This window comes from Phoca vitulina, unplaced genomic scaffold (assembly GCF_004348235.1).
Source record: "Phoca vitulina isolate PV1807 unplaced genomic scaffold, GSC_HSeal_1.0 scaffold6, whole genome shotgun sequence".
In the NCBI taxonomy this organism is placed as follows: Eukaryota; Metazoa; Chordata; class Mammalia; order Carnivora; family Phocidae; genus Phoca; species Phoca vitulina.
This window is the reverse complement of record NW_022589709.1, coordinates 49446857-49471277: the sequence shown is the minus strand read 5'-3', so window position 1 is coordinate 49471277 and position 24421 is coordinate 49446857. Positions and strand designations below refer to the sequence as shown.

The window sequence follows — 24421 nt, the reverse complement described above, 5'->3', positions numbered from 1 at the left end:
GCCTAAATTTTAATTTTCCGCCAAGTCACCTTTCATGCTGACAGCTGGAAGGCATTCTGGCAGTCCGTAATAGCTATTGGGAGGTCAACTGTTGTTAGGTGGGGACACTCCTCTTTGACAGTACCCCTAGGCAAACATACGCTTTGAGGAAGGCACACCACGTCAGACCATGTCCAGTTCCCACCCACTGAATTTGTCATCATGCTATTCTCTTCCCAGTCGTCCTGCTATGAACCTGTTACACACTCTTCACGTGCAGGGACTTTGTGAGACATTCTGTAGTGATCATTCTCAGTCACAACACAAGGCTAACCCAGGTTCTCTCTAATCTTTTAAGAAAGAAGAAATGTAATTTTTATTTAAAATTTTTACCTATGAAATTCTAAGGAGCAAGTACAGGGTTAACCAGCTATCTGGAAAACTATATAGAACAGTGATAGTAAAAAACTAGAAGTCTTAACTGTGACATAATACACATTTGTCCCATAAAAGAACAGCAATTGTCTGAGCTCAGATGGACTCACATCCAACTGTAAACTTGCTAACAGCGGTAAGAAGTGCGTTCCCTATTGCTTGGCTTCTCTCTCCCCATCCCTACCCCACATCCACACTCGGTGCCTCTGCCACAGTCCTCCACACGTTCTCAGTTGTTGGCCCACTTCACAAGTCGTTTCTCATGCCTGTTTTCTTTCTGGTCTTCACATCTTCACAAGAACCTTTTGGAAAGGTCTTCTATGGCAAAAATACTAGATTCCAAGTAAAGATGACATGGAGCTAAAGCTATAAACACCTTCCCCCAATTTTATACATTCACAACTAATACTTTAAAGCTAGAGGTTTATACAGATGATTAGAACCGTTTAATGGTCAGAATGACTTAAAATAACGGTGGCAACCAGTGATGCTTACTGAGCCCTACAACGTGCCAGGCACGGGTGAAGCACTTTAAATTTAGTTCGTTCAGTCCTTTTCACCATCTCAGGAGGCTGGTCCTGTTCCCACCGAGGAGATGAGGGAACTGCAGCCTGCAGGGATTCAGTGGGGCCCCGGCCGACGAGCGGCGGAGGCGGGCCTCGCATCCAGGCGCTGTGGCTCCACACGGCTCGCCCCGCTCCCGCGCCCTCGGCTGCTGCCGCCTCACTGCAAACCGACGGCCTTCTAAGCAAAACGCCTGTCCGGCCCAAGCGGGGAGACGGGTACGTACTCAAAGCTGCCTTATTCCTCCACGAGGTTAGAGAGCAGATGATGAGGAACAGCCACCAAGTGAGAGAACCACGGAAGTGCTGTGAGGGGCGGGCGGGAGGGAAAGGCCGCGCCAAAACAAAGGGTCACCTATTGTTCATGCTGGCTGGTTTGCCAAGCCACAGCAAGACAACAAATAAAGGAGTTCCATCCACACCTTCTCTTTCATTACAGCCTGTCACCAGCCTCCTCACCGTAATACAGATGCCGCTGTGGAATGGCTGCCCCTGGCTAAAGCAGCTTCTAGAAGAAAGCCTAGTGAGCAGGTTGGAACAATTTCAGGTTTGCTACGATGTCCTCTCCTGCAGGATGTGGAACACCCGTGTGAGCAGAAAACTGCGAGCAAACCTAAAACCTACTGGCCTAGAGGGAAGAAATGTAAGCCATATAATCCACCTACATTTTCGTCTTTGCTCTGAGATTCTGTATGATTGGGAATTGTCTAAAATTGCCCATCCACCTAAAACAATAATGCCATCCACAGGCAAACATATCCCGTGTTCTTCCCAGGACAGCTGATGAGACAAACAGCTCCGAGAGCATTCCCAGACAGCCCCCAAATTACACCCCCCTCCAGCGGGTCAGGCCACTGTGCAACTGTCTCTTCAAGTGGCTTTCCTTAACTCACAGAACACAGCTGATGATCTTTGTCTCCCCTGCCCCCCCTCCTCCTGCATCCCCGCGCCATTACCCGCGCACCTGCACACCAGAGCTGTGTCCGCCACGTGTCTGCAGGAGATCCGCTTGTCTCGCCGCCCGCACGCCGGGGATACCGCCCTCGGTCTGCGGCGTCTGGCTGGCGTGACATCTCGCTTAGGACAACTGCAGACACCAAGATGGTGGCTCTCGGGGCCCTTCCCTCCACCCAAGGAGAGTCCCGGGCTCACGCCTCCCAAGTTGCAACGCCATCTAGCAATGGTATTCCAGCCTGCTTGACTTCTCAGATGCCAGGCAGGCCACTATCCTCAGTACCAAAATGTCAAGTTCGCCGTTCAGAGTCAGGGGTATTGAATAGTATTTATAAATAGAAGTAATAAAGTATTAGTTATAACATGAATCAAGGACTTCTGCCCAAGAACTGCCACCTTTGGTTAATCTAGACCTTTGACATCACTTTGCCCATTAAGGTTTTTCAATTTTTCAATGAAAATTTATTTAAAAGCCAAAACAGAATTTGGTTTTAGTGCTTGCCAGTTCTGAAGTGATTCTTATTAGTTCTTTGGGTAATGGCTCCATTAATCTATTTATGCCCTGTCTGGGAGGGCAGAGGTCATGTCAGGATTGAGCTGAGCAGCACTGGTGAACGCTTTACTCTTTTCCAGATACCTAGAAATGTATAGCTGTGCTAGTACACATTATCATAACGCAGATCATGTTTTTATCAATGAATATACATTTACTGAGGACTTATGTATGTAGCAAGGTCCATTGTGAACAGTAGAGATAGAAATGTGAAAAAGACACAATCTGCACCCTTGCTTACATTCTAGAACAGTGGTTCCCACACTTCTGGACTTCACACACTAGTACAATAGCCAGAAAAATTACTGGAAGGCCAATATTTTTATTTTGCTGATATAAGGCCGCTGAAAACCATCATCTCCTTTCCTCCTCATTTCATAAGAGGATATTTTAACACAAAAACTGTGAAGGATGTAATCTGAGAATTAAAGATAGTTCTTTAAATGGAATACATTCAGCTCTATGAAATCTTACTACATTGTCCCGGTCTTTCTTATTTGTGCTGTGGACTGCTGGAGACCTTAGCAGAGTGGACCAGGATTCATTCAAAGGCAGTAACTGCTGGGCAAGAGGCCCCTCGGAGGAGAGGGCAGAGGTTGCCTGTGTCAGGCTGGGGACACCTCTCTAAGAAGCAAGTAATAGGCTGAAGAGTAAGAAGGCTCTTTGTGAATTCTCTGTCTCTTTGGAATCCAGAATCCAAACTTGCATTCGCTGCACTTCATTTTAAAATTTCAAGAGTTTATGGAAAAGCCACAGTGGGCCCAACTTTGACATTTAATAACTCTGCTTTGATAGGCAGATCAGGAACTGGAGGTCAAAGGGTTCACTGGTAATCAACAGGGTTTTCAGCTGCTACCACAGTGTCTTTGTTAAGCAGATTATATCTACATGTCATCTTCATACATGATTAATAACATTAGAGGTTTTTAACCAACAAGATTTTCTGAAGGGAAGGAGAAAAAAAGTGAAGGATCAGGTGTCAGTTTTTTAAAAAAAAGTTTGTATTAATGCTCATACCATCTCCCCAGAAGAATCTAGTATGGTACTGGTTTCCTACTAAGAACACTCCCAGGGAATTATAATAAAAAGAAAAATACTTCTGCAGGGTCAGGGGTGGACAGTGGATGATAGAGCAACATAAAGAGAATTCTTTGGAAGACAATCAGAGCATAGTTGTCATAAAAAGACTTTACAACCAAGGCCCCCAGAGGAAGTTTCTGTTAGAATTACTCAGAATTAATGACCATCAATTAAGAATTGTCTGATGCCCTTAAAATATACAGAGAAACAATCTATAAGAAAGATGCAGTTTCTCCCTTGTTGAAGCCTCCTGAAGTCTTTCTCAGCAATGATTCATGTTTATATGCAAATTACCTCACTGTCAGTTTCTAAAGCCTTAACTCTTAACAGTTAAAATGCATCCCCAAAACTAATTTAGCCAGATTATCGCTTCCTGTGAATTAGTGATATAATTTTCTTCTCATTCCAAGTGAGAGAGGTTTTTTTTTTTTTTTTTGAGAAGCTATTTTTTAAACTACATGCAACTGGGAAAAAGTTATAAAATATTTTCTTGATAAATTATTCATCCAACATGCAAGATTAAGAAAGAGCTTCTGTTTGACTATAACCAAATTACACTGATCATTCAAAATAAACTTCCAAAATAAATAAAATGCAGTGTACAGCAGAGTAAAAGACATGTGAAAAAATTCAGTTTTTGAGTGATGACATTTTTAGGACAGTAAGTAAATTTCTTGCCTGCTAGAGTCTTAGGGTCCAAATAATGTTAATTATTAATCCCCTCTACTGAAGCAGGTGTCTTTTCAACACAGGGCCCTGAGTTTGGCCTCAAAACTCTCAACACATAGCACCTGTGCACTTTGGTTTGAAATTTTTAATATTGGCTTTGCATTCTCAATGTTTATTTTAGACTTCACTAGTACTAGGGACTATCTTTTCAAAAAGGGAATGAGAGGCGCCTGGGTGGCTCAGTTGGTTAAGCGACCGCCTTCGGCTCAGGTCATGAACCTGGAGTCCCGGGATCGAGTCCCACATCGGGCTCCCTGCTCGGTGGGGAGTCTGCGTCTCCCTCTGACCTTCCCCCGTCTTATGCTCTCTCTAATAAATAAATCTTAAAAAAATAAAAAATAACAAAGAGAATGATTCTTGGGGGCGCCTGGTGGCTCAGTCGGTTAAGTGTCCAAATCTTGATATCAGCTCACGTGGTGATCCCCGGGTCCTGGGATCGAGCCCCACCTTGGGCTCCCTACCCGGCAGGGAGTCTGCTTCGCCCTCTCCTTCTGCCGCTCCCCTTGCTTGTGTGGGCATGCATGCTCTCCCTCTCAAATAATAAAATCTTTTTTGAAAAATAAAAGAGAAAAAAGAGAGTGAGTCCTGGACATGTAACAAAGCTACCGGAGAGCCCGTATACAGGAACTGAACTCGTAACTGGCTGGCTGTGCAGGGACAGTTCTTCATAGGACACACATCACTTTTCAAGTGGCGTCACAGCTTAGAATACAACCGATGCAGCAAGCTCTTAAAACGGAGTGTCTCAGCTGCTCATGTAAATGTTCAGTAAGTCATACTTAAGTGATTATTTGTTCATGGAATTTGAACATACATCATCCATGGCTCCGTGATAATCTACGTCTATAATTAAGTGGTTACCATGGCAAACCGCTTTCCACATTTTATTTGCATATCAATTGCTATATCTGAATTTTAAAAGAATTTGCAATTTTCTTCTAGACCTTCCAACTGGTTCTTTAAAAACAGATCCCACTCTCTGGATTTACTCAAATTAATGCCTGCTTGGTCCACTTGCTTTTAGGGCGTAGTTTTTTATCTAATGATATGGTTGAGTAGTTCTCTGTTCCCTTTATATATAATGATTTATATATTTTTTTTTCCCTCCCTAGGGTACAGTTTATGAAACAATGACTCTCTAATATGGCTGGGGAGCAGGAACTCAAGAAACTGGAGACCTGCGTCTACAGGTCTTTGTACTTAGTAGGCATCCCATAAAAGCTCCTTGAACTGAAATTTAATTCTGGCCTGCTGTACATTTTTGCATTCTTCAGTTTTTACCAGGGGATTACTAGAGGTCGATGAATTAGTAGATGTGTCATAATCAGTGGTATTCTTAAATCAATCCAGACACAGAACTGTTAGGTCTGACTTCTGGGGCAAGCATTCTCTGTCTGGAGAGCCAGAAATGAAGCTTCCCTTTGACAGCCAGAAGCTCCCAGAGCTTTTTTCTAAGAAGGAAAAGCACCGGATGCTTCCTCTATTTTCCTCATGCTTTTTCTCTGAGGGGATTTTGAAGTTGGGCAGTCAAGGTCACGCTACCTTCTTGGAGAAAGCCAGGTAAGTTTTTCAGGTGTAAAATTATGGGACAAGGTGTCTGTGAGAGTTAAGAATCTCTTTCTCTCTCCCTATGCTTTCCAAGCCCCTGTTCTTATTTTTCTCCTTTCCAGTGGCTGATTTTTCTGGTCACAAGTAAATGGGTAGAGCAAGGGACAAGTCAAAATATATGCTGAGACCAGGTTGAGTCGTGGTTATCTTCTTGATGCTAAGGTTATTGTTCAGCCTGTGAAAAACAGCAATGGCAATACCCAGTCCTAGATAGTAATCATGGTATATTTCATATGCCTATCCATACTCCCATATACCTTCTGGTTTACAACAAAGCAATTCTACAAGCAGCAAAGGCAAAATCCTCCACTTGTCTCCTCTCTCAGATTCTTCTTTTATTCCTTTCCCTTTTTTGCATATTGTCCTCCTTCTTCCTCAATCATTGCTCACTTCCCAGAGAGCTGAGCCTGCACAGAGCAGGCGCTGAGCCATGACAACAGAGAGCGGGTCCCAGGAGCACGCCCTCTCTCCCAGACCAGCGAAGGCAGAGTTCAGCCCACAGCCATCTATCTGGTCAGACTGGTGGAGCAGCTTGCCGAGGCGATCCTGTTGGACTGAAACAGATAGAGACAGACAGAGGGCTATGGGGAGTAGAGAGCGTGAGAGCCAACCAGACACAAAGAAGCCAACGAGCATATGAGGGAAGACTGAAAAGACAGCAGGCAGCCAGGCCCAGCAGCTCATGTGCTAGTCCAACCCTCATGGCAACCCCAGTGGAATAGTCCAGGCCAAAACTAGTGAGCCAAATCCTGAGCTCATTTTAATGGCTTCTGTCCCAAACCTGAGTCACTGGGGATTCCATGGACTTCTAAGAGAGCCCTACATGCATTTCTAAAAACAAACTGCGTGATGCTGTCATGGAAAACCTGGATCTTTGCGTTCTATGGTTTCATTATGGATTACATCCAGGTCACAACCTAAGGAAGACGGCTGGGGGCGACGACCCTGCTGGCCGATTACCCAGCTTTTGTAATGAATCCCAGAGGGCTCCAGATGATGTGTGTTTCTGGCTCCGCCAAGTGCTGAACAAGTCCTCACCTCGGGAAGACCAATCAGCCTGCGATTTAGTCTGTGTCGGGAGCCTGAAAAGCCACCTGCGGTCAAGGCTCAACTGCGAGCAGCTGCCTCCAGCAAGGAGAGGAATTAGAGACTGTGTGTGTCAGGTGGAAGAGCAGTGAGAGGAAGAAGTTCTTGGTTTTCCTGTCAACTGCTATCTTCTGCTTTTTAAAAAAAATGCCCCAAGGACACCCACAGTCACCCCAAAGCCACAGAAATGCTCTACACTCTTTAGCCCCAACACAGGCAGGCTATGAAGGGGCCAAGAATGGCCCAAACAACACAGTGATGTTTGATTTTCAATAGAACAAGGTCACCTCTAAAGACTAGAAGAGAAACCACTATTCCTTAAAACGCAGCAATTCTAGGAAACATAAAAAAAAAAAACAACTAAATCCTGCCAAGAAAGCAGAAAAACTTCACAAAGCTACCACTTATTGTTTACTATGTGCCGAGTACTGTGCTTAAGCGTTTCTTCTCATATATGATCTAATTTAACCCACAAAACAACCCTGAGGTATGTATTATACCTCATTATACCCATTTTACAAGCAAGAAAGGAGGTTCAGAGAAGTGAGGTAAATTACTGGCCATTTCACAGCCACTGTAAGGTGAGGTCAGGACTGATCCAGAGGCAGGTGAGGCTTGACCTCTAATTGCTGCCGAGAGAGAAGTACTGAACTCCAAAGGCATCTGTGCTGAGTACTTAGGAAACGTCAGATGGGTGCCCACCAGTAGGCTAGACCTTGAAGGCAAATCCTCTATCTGGGTTAACTTAATAGTCAATAGTTGCATCTTCTTATTATTTATAAGTAACGTAGATTCTGAGAGTTCCACTGAGGTAGCAAATTCTTTCACATCCACTTCTAAAATCAAAATACCCAGATTTTGATAATTTATGTTACACTTTCTATAGACAATGAGGCTACACAAACCTAAGGCCTATTTATTCTTTAAAATTAGTCATAGTAAGGAATATGCTTACAGTATCTTGTAATTTTTCTTCCAGTTATATTTAAAAAAATGTTATTTTTGCCAAAATGAAAGTTTTAAGAGCAAACACAGTCTGAGTATATTTCCAGAGAATGCGCTGGCAACAGCTTCTTTCTCACCATTTGTTCCCATGTCACATAGATGTGGGGCTGAGAACCGTGGGGGTGTGTGGTGGGTTGGGGCGGGGGGGGAGACTGACGCTCGCAGCTGCACCGAGTCCTTGGCTGAGGCTGGGGCTGCCCAGATGCTATTACATATTGGCCGACAGGAGAGAAAGCAAGTCAGCTGTTTCAGACACTGGTGGGGCAACTTTCTCAGCCATAGATTCCAGGACCATGGCTGCCATTTTGTTGGCTTGAACTAGCCAGTACAGACCTCCATTAGGAGAGAAGGAGCCCACCAAGCATCCCCTACAGATGTGCCCCCTCCCCGCACCATGAGGGAGTCACCTGCCTAGTACGTAGTCCATCTCACCCATGTTTCTGCTCAACAGCTGCTAGGCTAGGCGGAGAGACTACTCCTTCCTGTACTTCAGTCCTTAGCCTTAGGTCAGTGGGCTCTAGAGACATGGTCTGGCTTATAGGAATCTCTGCCTCTTGCCAATTCAAAATTTTAAATAATTTCAGACTTTCTGAGATGCTGTGCATATTCACAGGGAACCTAAGTGAGAGGGGTGGGGAGAAAGTTCTCTTAGAAAATCTAGACTTTTGGGACAGACAGGTGACTAGCACCTCAGGTATGCTACTATTTCCTTCTTTTCAACCCTTCTTCCCAGAGGCCTGATATAGAGAGACAGGGAGGGAGGGAGAAGTCAGGAATAATTCATGGGAGTGTATGAATAATTCCTACGACATATACTGATCTTTGTGCCAAAATGAACACTCCTGTCATTTATGTGAAATAGCAAACAAGAGCACCAAAAGATTTGTTGGACTAATCCTCATTCTTAGAGACTGAGTTCACTGGACTAACACCTTATTAAAAACTGCATGGGGGGGGCACCTGGGTGGCTCAGTCGTTGCGCGTCTGCCTTTGGCTCAGGTCATGATCCCAGGGTCCTGGGATTGAGGCCCGCATCGGGCTCCCTGCTCTCCGGGAAGCCTGTTTCTCCCTCTCCCATTCTCCCTGCTTGTGTTCCTGCTCTCACTATCTCTCTCTCTGTCAAATAAATTAAAAAAAAATTAAAAAAAAAAAAAAAAAAACTGCATGGGGGCGCCTGGGTGGCTCAGTCGGTTAAGCATCTGACTCTTGATTTCAGCTCTGGTCATGATCTCAGGGTCGTGGGATCGAGCCCTACATCGGGCTACGTGCTGGGCATGGAGCCTGCTTGGGAGTCTCTCTCCCTCTCCCTTTGTACCGCCCCCCCCCCAAACCTGCATGTAAATAGTCTGTAAGACTGAAAGGGTAACCATAAGTTGCTTGTGAATGACTGTAAAACACAGCTTAAGGTGTTATGGCCCAAGATGCCCCATTGGTACTATGGACGGCTAGGAGTGCTAGAACGAACTAAGTTTCTCAGGATGAAAAACATCCTTAGGGATGACAAACCAGGAGTTTTGCCTGCATACCAGCACTTTGATAAAATTCATTGTAAAGGCATGAATCACCACGGATGTGGAAATATACATAGTAAGGAAAAATTACACAGAAATCCACTTCTCTGGTCAACCCGGGCTCTCCGACAGGATTCATAAATTGTGTATGCTGCCTTCTCTTCGTCCACCTGTTTATTCTGGCTTTTCAAAAGCCTTTGGTAATACTTCTCAGCAGAAGTTTTAAGATACACGCAGCATATATGCACATACTTCTGAGGCACTGTGTGTCTCAGGGCAATAAAGTAGGGGCACTTCTCTGACAAGAAAAAGATGAATCTTATTTAATGTAGCTGGGAGGTAAAATGCCAAGCTGAAGGGGATACACTTCAGATTTCAGAAGTGAATAAAAAGGAATAATGAACTTCACAGAATTAAAAAATTTAAGGTAAAAAAAAAAATCTAGGGTAAGGTCATATTTTCCAATGTCCCTATTTTTCAGATGAGGAATGCCAAGCATTTATCTCAAGCAAAACTGAAAATTAGAATCCTGGCCTCCCGAATTCTGTGAATGCCTAGGAGTGCTCGAGTCCTTCGTTGTCCAGCTAGTCCTCTCAGAGAGATGGGGGCCCCAGAAGTATATCCCCCATGCAAACAGATCAGGACTGTGCAGCAGGCCCTCTCTCATTTCTCTAGGCCCGTTATCCACCAACCACCACACACACATATATATGGTGGCTCCCCTAAGATTGGACGAACAGAAAACATTATCTTATCAGCTGCCTGGAAAATAACTGTTGGTTTGATCTGCTGATTTGGAAGCCAGCCCTGCTGAGCTCAAGAGTTTGCTATTAGGCAGACTAGAGTTAATTCACTTGGGGTCTGTTTCCTCATAGCCCTGGACACCAGGCTCAGTGCTTTACCTTCGCTGTTGAAGAGTCCCATGCACAAAGCTTTAGGATTTGCTGAGGGATGAGTCACCTGTGCCCTTCAGTTAGGGTTTGTGGGTGGATTACTGCTCTCCTGTTGGAGTTCAGATTAACAAATGCCTTGGTTCTAACTGTTTAAAAAGTGATGTTTTTCCCCCCTGAAAAATCAAAGCGAGTCTAGTCCTTTAGTTCCTTGAGGATATCTTCAAACTGCTGCGTGTCTACGTGTGTTTACTTCTGCCATCCAGAACAAATCCCTTGAGCCTAGACAGACTGAGTGATACCCGCTTGGCTCAGGATCCACGTTTCAAACCCATAGGGGAAAGGCCATGGAAGTGCTGGTGCGCCTGGAAGTTTCCTCGCAGCTCCCGGCCTCCCCCTCTGGGATCACTGTAAAGGGCGCATACTCTTCTTTCCACCAATTTCTAACAAGCTCATTAGTGAGGGATTGCCTGAGAGTGGAACAGTTAGTTTGTATTTTCGGATCTGAATGCACAGAACCTTCTGTCAGACTCCGGGAGACAGACAGTGTAAACCCAAACGTGATTAAACACAGAGCCGCCGATACTCCGTCCTTCGCAGCCTGCTGCTTCCCCTCCCCAAGCTGAAATCATCCTGCGGTTGGGCACGGGGCTGAGCGCGCCGGGACCACCGCCCTGGCCTGGAGGCCGCACACGCACATGCCCTCCTTCCCAGCACACGCGGCCTGCTGCAGGGGGGCCTCTCCCACCGAATTTCCTCAGTGGGATGCACGGACGTGGAAAGCATGCTTTTTAATGTAATGGGAAAAGCAAAACAGTAGGAGTAGTCACTCTAAGAAAACCCAAGGAAATGAGCGAAGAGGAACACGGGAGAGAAAGAGCAGGCGAGAGTGTAACAGGGGAAGGGGAGCGCGAGGGCAGCACACTGCTGTTGCCTGGAACAGTCTTTGCCAAGCCAGTGCGCGCGGACAGGAGACGGCCTTCCAAACCGGCAGGGACGCACCAGAGCGGCGGGTGCGCAGCACGCGCGGCGCGAGGGCCCCGCCATCTCCCCGCACGCTTACCTGCGATCCCTTGCAGCAGCCCGCAGACGTTGAAAAGACTTTTCTTCATGATGCTCTGCACACACATGGTGAAGACGGACACCAAGGCCACGGTGCAGAGGATGAAGATGCCCACGGCGAGGAAGATAGCGGTGGCCTGCCAGAAGCCGCTGGCAATCTCGCCGAAGTTCTCGGCGTAGGGCCCGCACAGCGTCTCCCGCGGCACGTGCTGCACGCCGGGGTTGCGGATGCAGCGGGCGTAGATGCCCAAGGTCGGGTGGTAGGGCTCCGACGAGCCTCCGCTCCGGTCGTCGGGCTCGGCGCCGCTGCGACCCTTGGCTGTGCCGATGAGCCAGTCGGCGCTCATGAAGGCAATGAGCTCTGCAAAAGCCACCACAATACTCAGGAGGGTCCAGAGCATCGAGCGACAGGTGACAATAACATGACACATATTGATGTTCCAGGCGGAGAAGTCAGGAGTCCACGGGGTGAAGAAGAACAGCCAGCGGGTGGGGAGGGAGGCTCAGGCGGCCTCAGGAAGCAGTCGCTGCTCCGGGCGCTCGCTCCCACAGCCTGGGGCTCCCTCTCGCCGGTGTCCGGCAGCGCGGCGCCGGGCCGTCATGCTGCCATGTCCGAGCTCGGAGCGCGGCCTCACCTACGGGAGGGAAGGCAGGAGGGCGGTGAGCGGCGGCCAGGCTCCGCCCCGCGGCGTCGCCGCCAGCGAGCGCGCGGCCCCCAAAGCCAAGTGTGCGGGCGCCGCGGGGCTGCTCCCCGCGCTCCCCAGCCCTCCCCAGCCCCGGCCGCCGCGCGCCGCTCGGCGCCCGCCCGCCCGCCCGCCGGAGCCCCGCCGGAGCCCTGCCGGAGCAGATCCTGGTCCCCGGCCGGCGCGCCGCCGTCACCGGGTTTCTTTGTTCCCATTCTCGGCGAGCTCTCGCGCCCTGTGTGCGGTGGTTCCCTTTTCTCCGGGCCGGCGGGGGGCCGACCCTTCGGCACAGGAGCTCCCGCCAGAGCCGCGGCACTCTCGGGATGGGGCTCCTGCTCCACCATCTCTTACCAGACAAGGTCAACGGCACGGAGAGCCAGATAGATCTCGATAGGACCTGCAGGCAACGAACGCTGCCGACGGCCTGGCCGTGTTTTTATAAAGCTCACAGGGACTCTCTGCCTGCTGTCTTGGTACGAGATGAGGTGAGTTTTGAAAAACTCGCACCAAAACCTTTTGCTTAGAGACAGCGCAGCAACACCCACTTTTATTGCCTGGGAATCAAATTAGTGGCAGAGACCTGAGAGTGAGGGTTTGCTTCATAGGTGAGAATTTATAGAAGGAAACAACACTATGAAAAATAACAACACACTGCTCCCCAAACTTATTTTTATTCATTTCTCACAGGGTGATTTCTGGACAAAAAACTACACTAATTAAAACTCAAAGAAGAAAGAATAAGAAAGCCTTGAAGAGTTCATGACTTACTCGGGGAAATCCTTCAAAACAGAGGCATTAATGACCACTGACTAAGTGTCATTACCACTGAGGAGACTTGCTGCCAGAAACTTGCCGAGGAAGAATGCATTCCTTGAACTGTCCCAATTCAGCGACCATGTGCCTCTGCCTGAGCTTCCGTTCACCCCAGGTCTGCAACTCAACATGCCCATTGTTTCTGATCGCACAAGGGCTCATTCTCTTCCCAGGGACAAATGGCTTCATTACCAGAGGGCTTTGCTCTAACGGCTCAAACCTCCTTGAGAGGGGTCTGAACCCTGAAACAGGGGTACCGTGCTCCTCGGCCGCCCCATTTGCTGCCCCTCCTCCAAGGTCAGGAAGAATCACACAGTTCACATCTGACATCTGGGCACAAGGCTGTGTTGTGAATGATTAGACATTATTAAACTGAGGTCATGTCAACCTCACGAGAACCAGAAAGAGCCCCAGTGTGGTGGGGCAGGGAGTTAGTGACGAGGAAGGGCAGTGGGGAAATAAGGAAGCCCAGAGTCAAGGCGTCCACACCACACTAGTGGACATGCTAGTGAGAGATTACTATTTATCTCCTAGAACACGGCACATTTACAAATCCTCATATCATTCTAGTTACACAAGATGCTCTTTTGGGAAATTACCTAACACAGTAGTAAGGACGTAGGCCCTTCATAATTGTCGGTGTGCGTGTGCGTGTTTGCTGAGTGCGGCTCTGCTGAGCACGTGAAGGGAGAAGCGGGTTCCACTCGAGGAGTTCTGGAGTCTGTCAAATTGCCTTTGGACAATTTTCAAGATGAATATAAAACTTCTGTGTGTCTGTGCTCCTACAGAGCCTCGGGGCTCTGCTACAACCTCTCCGGTGACCTGGATCTTAATGACCGTGTCATGTGTCCACTGTCCTGGGCAGCAAGCTCGGCTCAGAGTCAGGCCTGCAGTCAGGTCGCCACTTATGAAGAGAAAGGGTGTGAAACTTCAGGGGAACGGAAGGTGGCACATTCAGGCTTAGCAAAACGGTCCGGGCCACACTTAGGGCAGGATTATTTAGGGAGCCAAGTGGTTAACTTCACAAAACGCAGTTCTCTGTCTGTCCGTGCTAAAACAATCCCCCACTACGGCACCAAATTCTCACATCCAGGCCGGCATGTCTGGAAGGAGGCTTTTATTCTCCTGTTTGGAAGAGGGAGCTAACATGCTCTGCTCTCTCCAGCCTAGTCTGCTAATAACTAAGTGGGATGGCCGTACCACACAAGGCTGACTGACCGGCTTTCCTGGGGATCCAAAAAAAGTCCTCAGATCGACAGGACAAGGGAAAATCTGGAAACGCATCAAGGGGCTTCACCAGGAGCCTGTGCTCCGTAGAGTGTCCCAGTTTGGCCATGTCACATGTGCAAGGACAGACCCCTGCTGGCACAACATCCATATCAAAGGGGAAACAGATCCTCATGACAGATGTTGTGAACTGTGGGGATCCCAGCACAGAGCTCAACACGGCCTCCACGGACGTCCCCTGGACGCCCTGCTTCTCCACGACTCACTCAATAAGACCAGGCCCTCGCTGACCTTCCACGTGGGTGTCTTCTCTCCACAGGCCACTACGTGCATTTCCACTCCAGCACAGCTGACTTCACTGTCATATCCCTGATGGCTGTGCCTCACCTGGACAGTCCTCTGACTTTCAGAAAATGATGCTGTGATTCTCACAAAGGTCCGCAGAGTAAAGCCTCTTAGCGAGTAATAAGAAACAACAACAACAACAAAAAGAGACTCCTACAGAAGCCTACAGTAATGGTCTGCAGTCATACTAGAGTGAGAATGCAGAGCAAGGGGAAAGTGACAAATGGCCGGTCTCCACAAAGCCCTCATATTTAAAACAAGGGTGAAGGTAGTAGGCTGAGCTCAACTGGGTCTGTCACTGCCGTCACAGTGTCACAGGGAGCAGGGAAGAAGGTGCGGGTGGAGCACAACCACCCGGGGCCCGGTGGCCGGGAGATGACCGTAACAGAGACTGAGGAGCAGGAGGTGAGAGGACTTGACTCAGGTGCGTCACAGCTACCCCAAGTGTGCCCCCATTACGAGAGCAGCGAAGCCCGCGAGTGAAGCCATGACGGAGTTTTGAAGAACACTAGCTTGCTTCTTCACTTCGGTTCTCTTTTTCTACTTTATTATGAAAACTGGCAAACATAGAAGTGGAAAAGAACAGACTATGGACATTCAGCTTCGACACCGGTAGACAGCCTCACGCTAACACTCGTTTTTTTCTGAACCATGTGAAAACGAGTCACAGATGTCTTGACACTTCAACCCTAAACACTGCAGCATACACCTCCTAAAAATACAGACATTTTCCTACATAACCACAATAAAATTCACACACCCCCAAAAAACTGACAATACTTTCCTTCTATCCAAAGCCTGGTCCACACTCAAATTTCCCTATCCTGCCCCATTTTTTATAGTTGTTTTCTTAAAACCATGACTCAGTCAAGGCTCATGCACTTCATTTGGTTTTGTATCTTGTTTCTTTTAGTAAAAAACAATCCTTTCACCCCTAACCCTGTTTGCATTTTTCCCTTGACACTGAGACTTTTTTTTGAAGATACCAGGCCAGTTGCCTTGTAGAATACCCAACAATCTTGATTTGTCCATTTCCTCATGAGGTCATTTAAAGTGTCCTCTATTCCCTGCTTTATAGAAACGAGGTTAAATCTAAAGGCTAGTTCAGAATCAGCTTAAATATTTTTGGTGAGACTCCTTTGCAGGTAACACTGTTTATTCCTACTACATCACATTTGGGAGGAATAATACTGAGTACACCTCAGAATCAGAAGAATTTTATACATATATAGACATACATGATTATGTATATGTGTACATGTATAAATATATCTGTATATATTTATACATATATATGGGGGGGAGAGACAGACAGACAAGACAGACAACATGCCCAGGGTCCTCTGTGGCCCTGAGGAATCAGAATTTTGGTGAGGGAGATGCAGACGGCTGGCTGGGCAGGGCTCCGTATGTTTGGAAGAGCTCCTTGGGTGAGTGTTGACAGCACTGTTGAGAAGCCCTGTCCTAAGAGATGCCACCCTGGAAGCTTAAAAAGTCCTCTACCAAAGGGATTTTACTTCTAAGAAATGTTTGCTGTATTTCTTTGAAATGGAATCACACTTTATATATGACGTATGAAAGCAGGGAAAGCTCTGCCGGCTTGGGGAGTAAGATACAACCTTAGAGAGAGGCAGCCCTTTCCAGGAGGACTGACTTGAACCAACAGAGCCCAGGCTGTAGTGATGAGGAAAGCTTTTGCGTGACGAGAAGGAGGGGCCATCTTGCCGCTAACTTCAGAGCCCCGTCTCAGAAAGGACAGCCCTGGGCTCCTGCCGCCTCCCTGTGACCCTGCCCTCGGCCGGCCAGCCTGCCCTCAGCCGGGCTGCAGGCGGCATCAGGTGCCAGCAACACCACGCTGGGCAAAGGGCACTACACGGTGCGAGCTGGCATGGTGGCGTTTTAAGAGCTCTGTAAACAGACTCAGGAGCAAATCTCAGCTCTGCCGCTGCACAGCTGTGTGTCCTTGGGCACGCTACTCACACCGCACCTCGGCCCGCCTCAGTCTCCTCCTCTGCCAAAAATGGGTAGCAACATCTTCATCCCGAGGCTGCCGGGAGGAATGAAGGAGAGCATACGCGGAATGATCAGCAGAGCTTCCTGGTCACTGTGCTCAACATACCTCAGCTATTATCAATCATTATCAGAGGATTAAATAATTTAATGCATTAATTAATGATTATCATTTTAATCATGGGATCATATGACTAAAAAATAAATTTACTATAGTGACCCATGTGACCCGAAGGACCAATACACTTCCAAGCAGATTGCATTTTGCTCCCACGTCACTGGTGGTTTGTCTGGCAGTATGGTCTCCATCCCAGTGTCTTCTGGAAGGATAAGAGGATTAGGTGAGTAGAATTTAGGTGCTTTTTGCCTTCCAAGAGTTGGAAAGACCCTCCAGAAGGCTGCTTCTTGAAGTGTGGTCCCTGGACCACCCCCCATCTCCTAGAGGGAGATGTAGGCCATCTGTTTTAAAAAACATTCAGTTCCTGGTCCCCACACACTGCATCAAACTTCTCGGAGGTGGTGCCAGAAAGTGTGTTTTTAACAAGCGCCCCGGAGATTGTCTGCACGGTGCCGTCTAAGACCGGGTAGGGGGAGGTCGCTGGCCCCCGCAGTGCCTTGGAGCTGGGGAGGGAGCCAAGGAGGGACTTGCGCAGTTCAGGAGGACAGAGCCAGACCACCTGTCCTCGGCACAGCTCCTGACGTCACAGAAGTCAATGGGCTAGTGAATCTGCAGGGACGCAAGCTGCTTCCCCACACACGTGCTCTCCAGTGGTCCTTGTAGAGCATGAAAGAGCTCAAGCGTTCAGGACCTTCTCTTCAGAGCACAGCGGCAGCTCTCAGAACTGATGGACCGGGCTGGTCCAAAAAGCTCAGCACCTTGCAATGATTCTCAAAAAAAAAAATAAAAAAAATCAGCTCCCAAAGGAGGTTTTGCGAACTCTCAATTGCCCTGGCCACCCCCTCAAACGTGTGGACTGTGGAAATGCGGTCCTCTTGACAATATTTAAGAAGGGGCCCCAATGCACTAATCCTTATGCTGTCCTTGGAGTTCCAGTCTTGGCACGCTCTCATCCTCCTGCTTGCTGCCACGATTTCCTTCCTCGCTCCCTCCCCATCTCCGATCTGACTCTACCCGGAAAACTCCTGCCCTGGCTCTCAACCAGGATGATTTAGCCCCCTCCCCCTTGCAGGGGACATGCGGTGATGTGTGGAGCTATTCCGGGCTTGTCACAACTTGGGGCGGGAGGGGAGGGTGTGCTCCTGGCATCTAGTGGGCCAAGGATGCTGCTGACCGGCCTGCAGGGCACAGGGCAGCCCCACAAAGAGGCAATGTCAGCAGTGTTTATGGTGAAAACCCCTTTCCGGAGGCTTCCTGCATAGAGCAGGGTTGACATTTGCAGGTGCCACATGAAACAGATTGCTAAAGCCGTTGCTTTTTACAAAGGTCTAATGAGTAAGCCATGTTCTACAATCTGGATGGACAGTCACAGTATTTACTACATTAAGTACATATTTAGTCGTTTTTCTGAATTTCTGCTTATGGTCCACACTAGTCTGTGTGTCCCAAGATGGCAAGCGGACAGAATGCGGATCCCAACTTGCCGGAGTGAACACACTCAGGGACAGTGCCCTTGACCCTGCCTCTTCAGGGGCCCTGAGAGTCTGTCTGGATCACACACAGAAGTCAGCTATTGTTTTCAGTCATCTCTTCTGCAAATGGCAGAATGGGGCTCCCAGCTTATTAAGAGCAGGAGGTCATTCGAGGCTGTCTTCTCCCTGAGGGTCTTGCACTACCTCAGACAACTGCAAGTTTGGCCACGTGGCCTCTATTTCTCTCAAATTCCCCTCCTCCCGAGCTGGGCTGTCCACTCAATATATGCTCAGGGGGCCTTGGCCATTCCAAATGCCAGGGAACCTCAAGGAACTTCCCAAGGAGACCGAGGGAATGCACAGGCATTCTGGTTACTACCCGACCCCAGCCTGGCTCCCTTGACCAGATGCTTTCCTCTCTGGCTGACCCTCTCAGCTGTGTCTGCTGCCTGATGGCCCCTCCAGGGCAGCAAGGGCCCACCCTCTGAAAGCAACTGAACGAGCCTTTTCTTTTCTAGGTTTGGAGCACCCGGTGAGCTCCTGCTCATTGTCAAGTGTGTCCTTTAATTCTCTGCTCCTCACAAGGCCTTCTTGATGCCCACTCTCACTCCTCTTGTATCTAATCCATCTGCTTGCTAAGCACCCATTTCTGAAAGTGTCATTTTTATATTTCCTCCCCGAGACATCAGCACCCAGAGGGAGCAGGTCTACTTGTCTGGTACTATTTTCTACATGATCCCTTCTTTAAGATTTCTGAAGCCCACCTAACTTACTTCTTAACTTTTTCCTTGTAGAAACCTCACCATCTAAAAATCTTTAGAAAGCAAGTCTTTCTTTACGGATCTTCTACTCTGTCAAACAGGAGGGACTGAAGAATCAGTCTCCAAGGTAAACGCTGACGTCTAATCTCGCGCACCTCCTGTCAGCCAGGGGCCATATGCCTAGGCCCTCCACATACTGTGGGGTCCAAATGTTTGCGGTTTGTTTCAATGGAATTAGAGCTTGAACTTCAAGGGTTGCCTTTCAGTGTCACTGTTGTATATAATTTTAAACTAAAGGTGTTTTCAAGTTCATAATGAATTCTGTGATACCAGGCAAAATGTAAGTCTTAAAGTGAGCCTCATGAGTTTTCTCAGAATCAATAAGAAAGTAGAGTGTTTTAATGGAGAAAAGTAACAAAGGATGGAAAACAAATAACTTAGAAGAACTTGTGCATAAAAATCAAGATATATAACTTCCTTCTTCATGAACACCCAGTGAACACCATAGACTCCAAATGCCCTCAACTCTGAGAATAAATAAGCCTTAGGGAACAGGCTTCTGGCTTGTCTAAGTGGACAGCTGGGCAGCCTCTCCCAGGGCGGGGAGCATGGACGTTCACTCTCAGAGCAACTGTAGGCTTTCTAGTCCCTTCCAGACACAGGCAGAAAGAATCACTTCTGTTCACGGGATATGATGCCATCCGTCAGGTTCCCTTGCAACAGCTTGAGAAAAGCCAAACATGATAAACGGAAAGGATTATGCCATCTGTTATTTCTGAGTCTCACACAAACCCAGAGAACCCAAGAATCAACTAGAACAAGAGTCCCATTCTGACTGGAAGCTTCTGTGGAAGACTGTATTCCTCTTTCAAATATACTCTGTCTCTCCTTGGAGGAGGGTCCTATTTTCCCTCCCCATCCCCGTCAAGCCTGCCCAGAGCACTGGCCTCAGCCAAACCACTGAGAAGCGACACATGCCACTTCTAAGTTTATGAGCTGGTGCCTTATTCTCCCGCTCTCCTACCTCTCCCATGAGGTCGAAAACACCTCAGACAGAGGCCTCCCCATCCGCCCGGGTCCCTGACAGCACGAAGCAGGGGCCCCTGATCCTTGATAAACAGGCAGTGTGGGCCCCAAACCAGCCCTGTTGTTGCCAGTGCGGAGATGTGAGGGCCGTGCTCCTGCTGGAATCCGAGTACCTGCCGGTCTGGACTCTCTCTGGTGGCAGGTTCGATCCCATTTCGCCACGTTCTACCACACACACACGGCAAAGAACTTCCGGCATTTAACAGTAATAAATGAGAAACATTAAAGCTTGGCCACCATCTCAGGAGTACTCCCTGAACAATTCAGTGAGGTAAGCTGCTCCAATACGGGGTTTGCTCTCACTGTATTTATTTTAGGGTTAATAAATGGAAGTCCTAAGAAAGAAGAAAAATTCCCTTTTGAGTAAGTGGGGACTTTTATAAAGTGACTCAGAGGACCAGCTTGAAGACACTTCCCACATCAGGCGCTTCTCCGAGGTCTCTTACGGAAGAGCTGCCTCAGCTTTCCCTTCTCTGCTTCTGCTTCTTCCACCGGGGGGTGGCTCCAGCCGGCTCCCGCCGCCCCGGCCAGGACGACGGCTAGGCCGCTCCCGTGGTGCGGGACAGCTCCGCGCCGAGCCCGACTGGGAGGCTGGGCCCGCGCCGCCACCGCCTCCGCCTCCGGGGAGCCCTGCGGGAGCAGCTGGTCGCCGCATGGGCCCAAACCAGGGCGCAGGGCCGCCCGGAGGCCGGTCTGCAACACGCGGCAGGGCGGGTCTCTCCGAGGAGCTGGAAACCACAGGGCTGGAGGGAGGGTATCCACGGACACGGGGGACAAGAGATCCTTGAGGTCAGAGGGCAGGACCGAGACCCTGAGGCTCCGGCTGCGGAACAAGAGGTCGCGGCGGCCCAGGATGCGGAGCCGCCAGAGGTGCGAGAGGTGCGAGAACGAAAAGTCCGGAGGCACAAGGTGGAGGCAGAGAGTCGCAGGGGGACAAAGAGCCATGACCACACTTGACATTTTCTCATGTAATCTCTACCGTGAGAATCAGAATATTCCATCTAGGAATGCGGCCATTCCGGAGATGGCATGAGGGTGAGAACCGGTGGCTTTCGTGAGGAAGACTGCCAACAACTCCTGAGAATATCTGTCGTTTAAAAATGGAGTTTTTAAAATTTCGGTATTGCCTCTTTTTGAACCGAGTCCTTTTTTTTTAAACAGCAATATGGTATCATTTTATAAACTCAGTAATAAGTGCCAGACAAAAACGTTAATCTGGAAATAGTCTGTAGTAGTTAAAAAACAGCAAAAACAGTTCTTTCCTTCTATCCCCCCCCAACACACACACACACACACACACAGGCACTGAAAATCTCACCCATTAGTGTTATTAATACAAGAAAACCAGAGTGGTTAATGTTCAACCTGAGCCTCCGTGCCAAGGTTCCACCAGCCATTAAGGAGGTGATGGGTGTGAGTGGAAGTACCATAGAAACCTCCTCTTAGAGGCCAAGGGGACAGGGCAGGGGCATGACTCAGAGAAGGGGTTCCCTCCTGTGAACCGAAACTCCACCCAGGAACTTCCCGAAGGGCACAGGGCAGGAGCCGCTCCCCGCCGCGGCAGACTTCACCCAGAACCCCCTTGAAACAAGCCCATCACAACGTCACCCGCCGCCATCTGGTCTGCTTGCAAAGCTCTCAGCAGAGTGATGTTCTTTCTAATTAGCCACTAAAAGATATTATCAGTGAACTGGGCCTAAAGATGCAAGACAACCCACATCCTTAAAAACCAAGAGGATAATTTGGGATTTACCCAGAGACCAAGACAGTGCTAGTCCTTCCTCACCTTTTTCTTTTCCAACCTTTTCTATTCTCACTGAAGTCACTTCTGTTTCTAACCAACATTGCTAAGCAGCAGTGGAATTTTAACAAGTTTTTAAATGAGTTAAAGGAAAAGGCCAAAGTCTATTGTAGACTACGCTCATATTTCTAAGAGCACCACTGAAATGCTCAAACTCGTTTTTTATTACTTCACTCACACCGATACTGGCTTTTTGCAACTGAAGATATGACTTGCAGCCTCTGGTCTGAACCATCCTGTCTGGTGTAGACACACTTCCTGAATGCCAGTGAGCTCGGACAGGGAATGGACATTGGCCTAAGGCTTTATGTACCCAACACACACGCAGCCTAGAATAAGATGGACGAGGTAGGTGCTCACAAACACGACTCTTTATAGCTCTAGGCATCAAAAATCTCCCCTCTCTAGAGACTTCCTTCTCTCATATATTTAAGACCCACGAAATACTGTGTGATCACGAATGTGCACGTACACACATATTTGCAATGTTAGATTTTTTTTAAACCTCTAAAAAATCAGCCGGACAGATTTGTACACTGCATCCACACCCAGTTCATTAACCACTGTCCATTTCAGTGATTTCATAGCCAGAGAGTGAGCTACCCAGCATTTTTCACCTTTCCCTAATGAGAATGCCAAATTCAAAACCATAAGCAGGTTTACGCTTCCTTCATTTATTAACTAGAGGAATTCCCCAGATATTCAGAATTCACACTGTTTTGGAAACAGGGGGGCTTAAGTACAGCTCCCAAAGGGATGCACACTCTTCGAGGGAAAACATGTTCGATGCACGGTTACCAGCAGCTTCAGGTCCTGGCAAAGGGAGAGCAGTCCCGCGGTGCGGCGGCCTCGGCCCACACTGCCGAGCTGGCCTAGTGACAGGGAGGGACCAGGCGGAGGAGGCCCCCGGAGCTTTCCTCACTGCAGGCTCGATGGAGTCAGTGCAGACTCCAAGTTCAAGATGGTCAGAGCACACCCCCGGTATTTTGGAAGTCTGAACCCTTGTACTTGATCATAGGACCCAGCACTTTCTTTCTGGAAACAGGGATTCACTGTTACAGTTTCTAACAATAGTGAGGCATAGTGAACAGAGAGAAAGTTCAACCGGACGTCTCAGAAAAGGGAGTATGTGTCAGAAGACCAGGCTGCTTAAAAACAAAAGCAAAAGTGCTAGAAAGCCTGGGAGCAGAAAAGACATTAGGTTCATTTCTAGAAGAAGTTATGTCCCAACCCTCTGTTCCCCAGCTTCTCCCCTGTAAGGGCTGATAAGCAAGGTGGGCAAAGAGGAAGCCTGTCCTGGTTTACAGGCCTGTCCAGCGCTATGGACACCAGGTGCCACAGTGGGCTCCTGGCACCATGCCCTCCCGCCCCCCAGCACAGGTTGGCTGTAGGGTATGACTCACTGAGAACCCACATGGCTCCATAAGAGAAAGGTACAAGGCGGGGGGCCTGGGGGAATCAGCAGAGGGAAAAAAAAATAGACCGTGTTTGGCTAGGTAATAAAATGGAGCATCCCCAAGATGCTGACACAGAATCCGCTGAAGTCGTAAGAACTGACAGACTTTGTGACAGCAAACCATTCCCCACAGGCCTGACCACCGCAGGCTTTGGGAGAAGACACCCTTATCTGGCAGAGTAAGTCCTTTCCTCTGCATCCCAGCTGCCAAGCTCTCCCATGAGCAGGGTGGCTAATAACTCCGGATTCCTGCACAGTGTTTTGGGGAGAGTCTCTCAGGCTCATGCACAGGAAGAGGGTGGGCTCAAGAGTCACCCTCTCAGAGTTCCTACGACGCCCACTGCTCTGCCCTTCCAGGCCAATGAGATCCCCTAGAAAGGCAGCACCAGGGAGGGATTTGGTCTGGAGCCAGACTGCCTGGATTTAAATCCTGATTCTACCACTTCCTAGATGGTGACTCTGGCACAGACCTGCCTCTGTGCCTCAGTTCCTGCGTCTGCAAAATGGGACGCCAATAGAACCTACCCCAGAGGCTTGTTGTGAGGATCACGAAGTTAAAAGAAATAACGAGCTCAGGGCAGGGCTTGGCGCATGCTCAGTGTTCCCGGCACATGGCCCACCCTCCCTGGAACAGGATCCAGCCTCCCCACCTCCTGACTTGCATCAGAACGGCCACTTTGGGGGTCGTGCCTGAGGCATCCCTTTTGCCATTTCGACCTTCCTGTTCTATAAGGCCCACCTGGCATGCGGTAATTTGCCTCACCTTCAAACACCAGTCTTTTCCATGTAGAAGGAGTCACACAGCAGGAAGGATACGGCTTGGAGCCAGATCCTCCTTCAACCCTGTCACCCTGACTGTAACTAGCTCTGCGTCTGTGGACAACGAGGTTCACTTCTCTGAAGCAGAGCTGATCAAAGTACCTACCTCACAGGGCGTTACAAAGGATGCAACACCGTGCAGGTAAAGTGAGGTAAGACGCAAACGCTCATTAGGTGGTAGGAACCACTACTATTATTATCCTGTTGGTCAACATTTATTTTTCTGCTCTCAAAAGGCTCTTTGTCTCTACAAGGCCACCAAAAAAAAAAAAAAAAAAAAATCACAGCATCACTAACAGGTGGGAAAAAAGCACTAGACAGGAAGCTGGGAAAACTCGGGTGCTGGTCTAGGCTCTCGCCTAACTGGCCTGTGAG

General features: G+C 48.6%; 1 protein-coding gene across 6 annotated transcripts in view; it reads right to left on the bottom strand.

Annotated features, from left to right (window-relative positions):
• The window catches only part of LHFPL2 (LHFPL tetraspan subfamily member 2), a 155763-nt gene that overhangs the window by 16577 nt on the left and 114765 nt on the right, over positions 1-24421 (bottom strand). For 2 of the 6 annotated variants that reach the window (XM_032404134.1, XM_032404137.1), the window contains one exon: positions 11457-12090. In XM_032404134.1, coding sequence (XP_032260025.1) covers positions 11457-11886 — 430 coding nt within the window. In that variant the 5' untranslated portion in view covers positions 11887-12090. The other 4 variants (XM_032404138.1, XM_032404135.1, XM_032404136.1 and 1 more) reach the window with 4 other exon arrangements.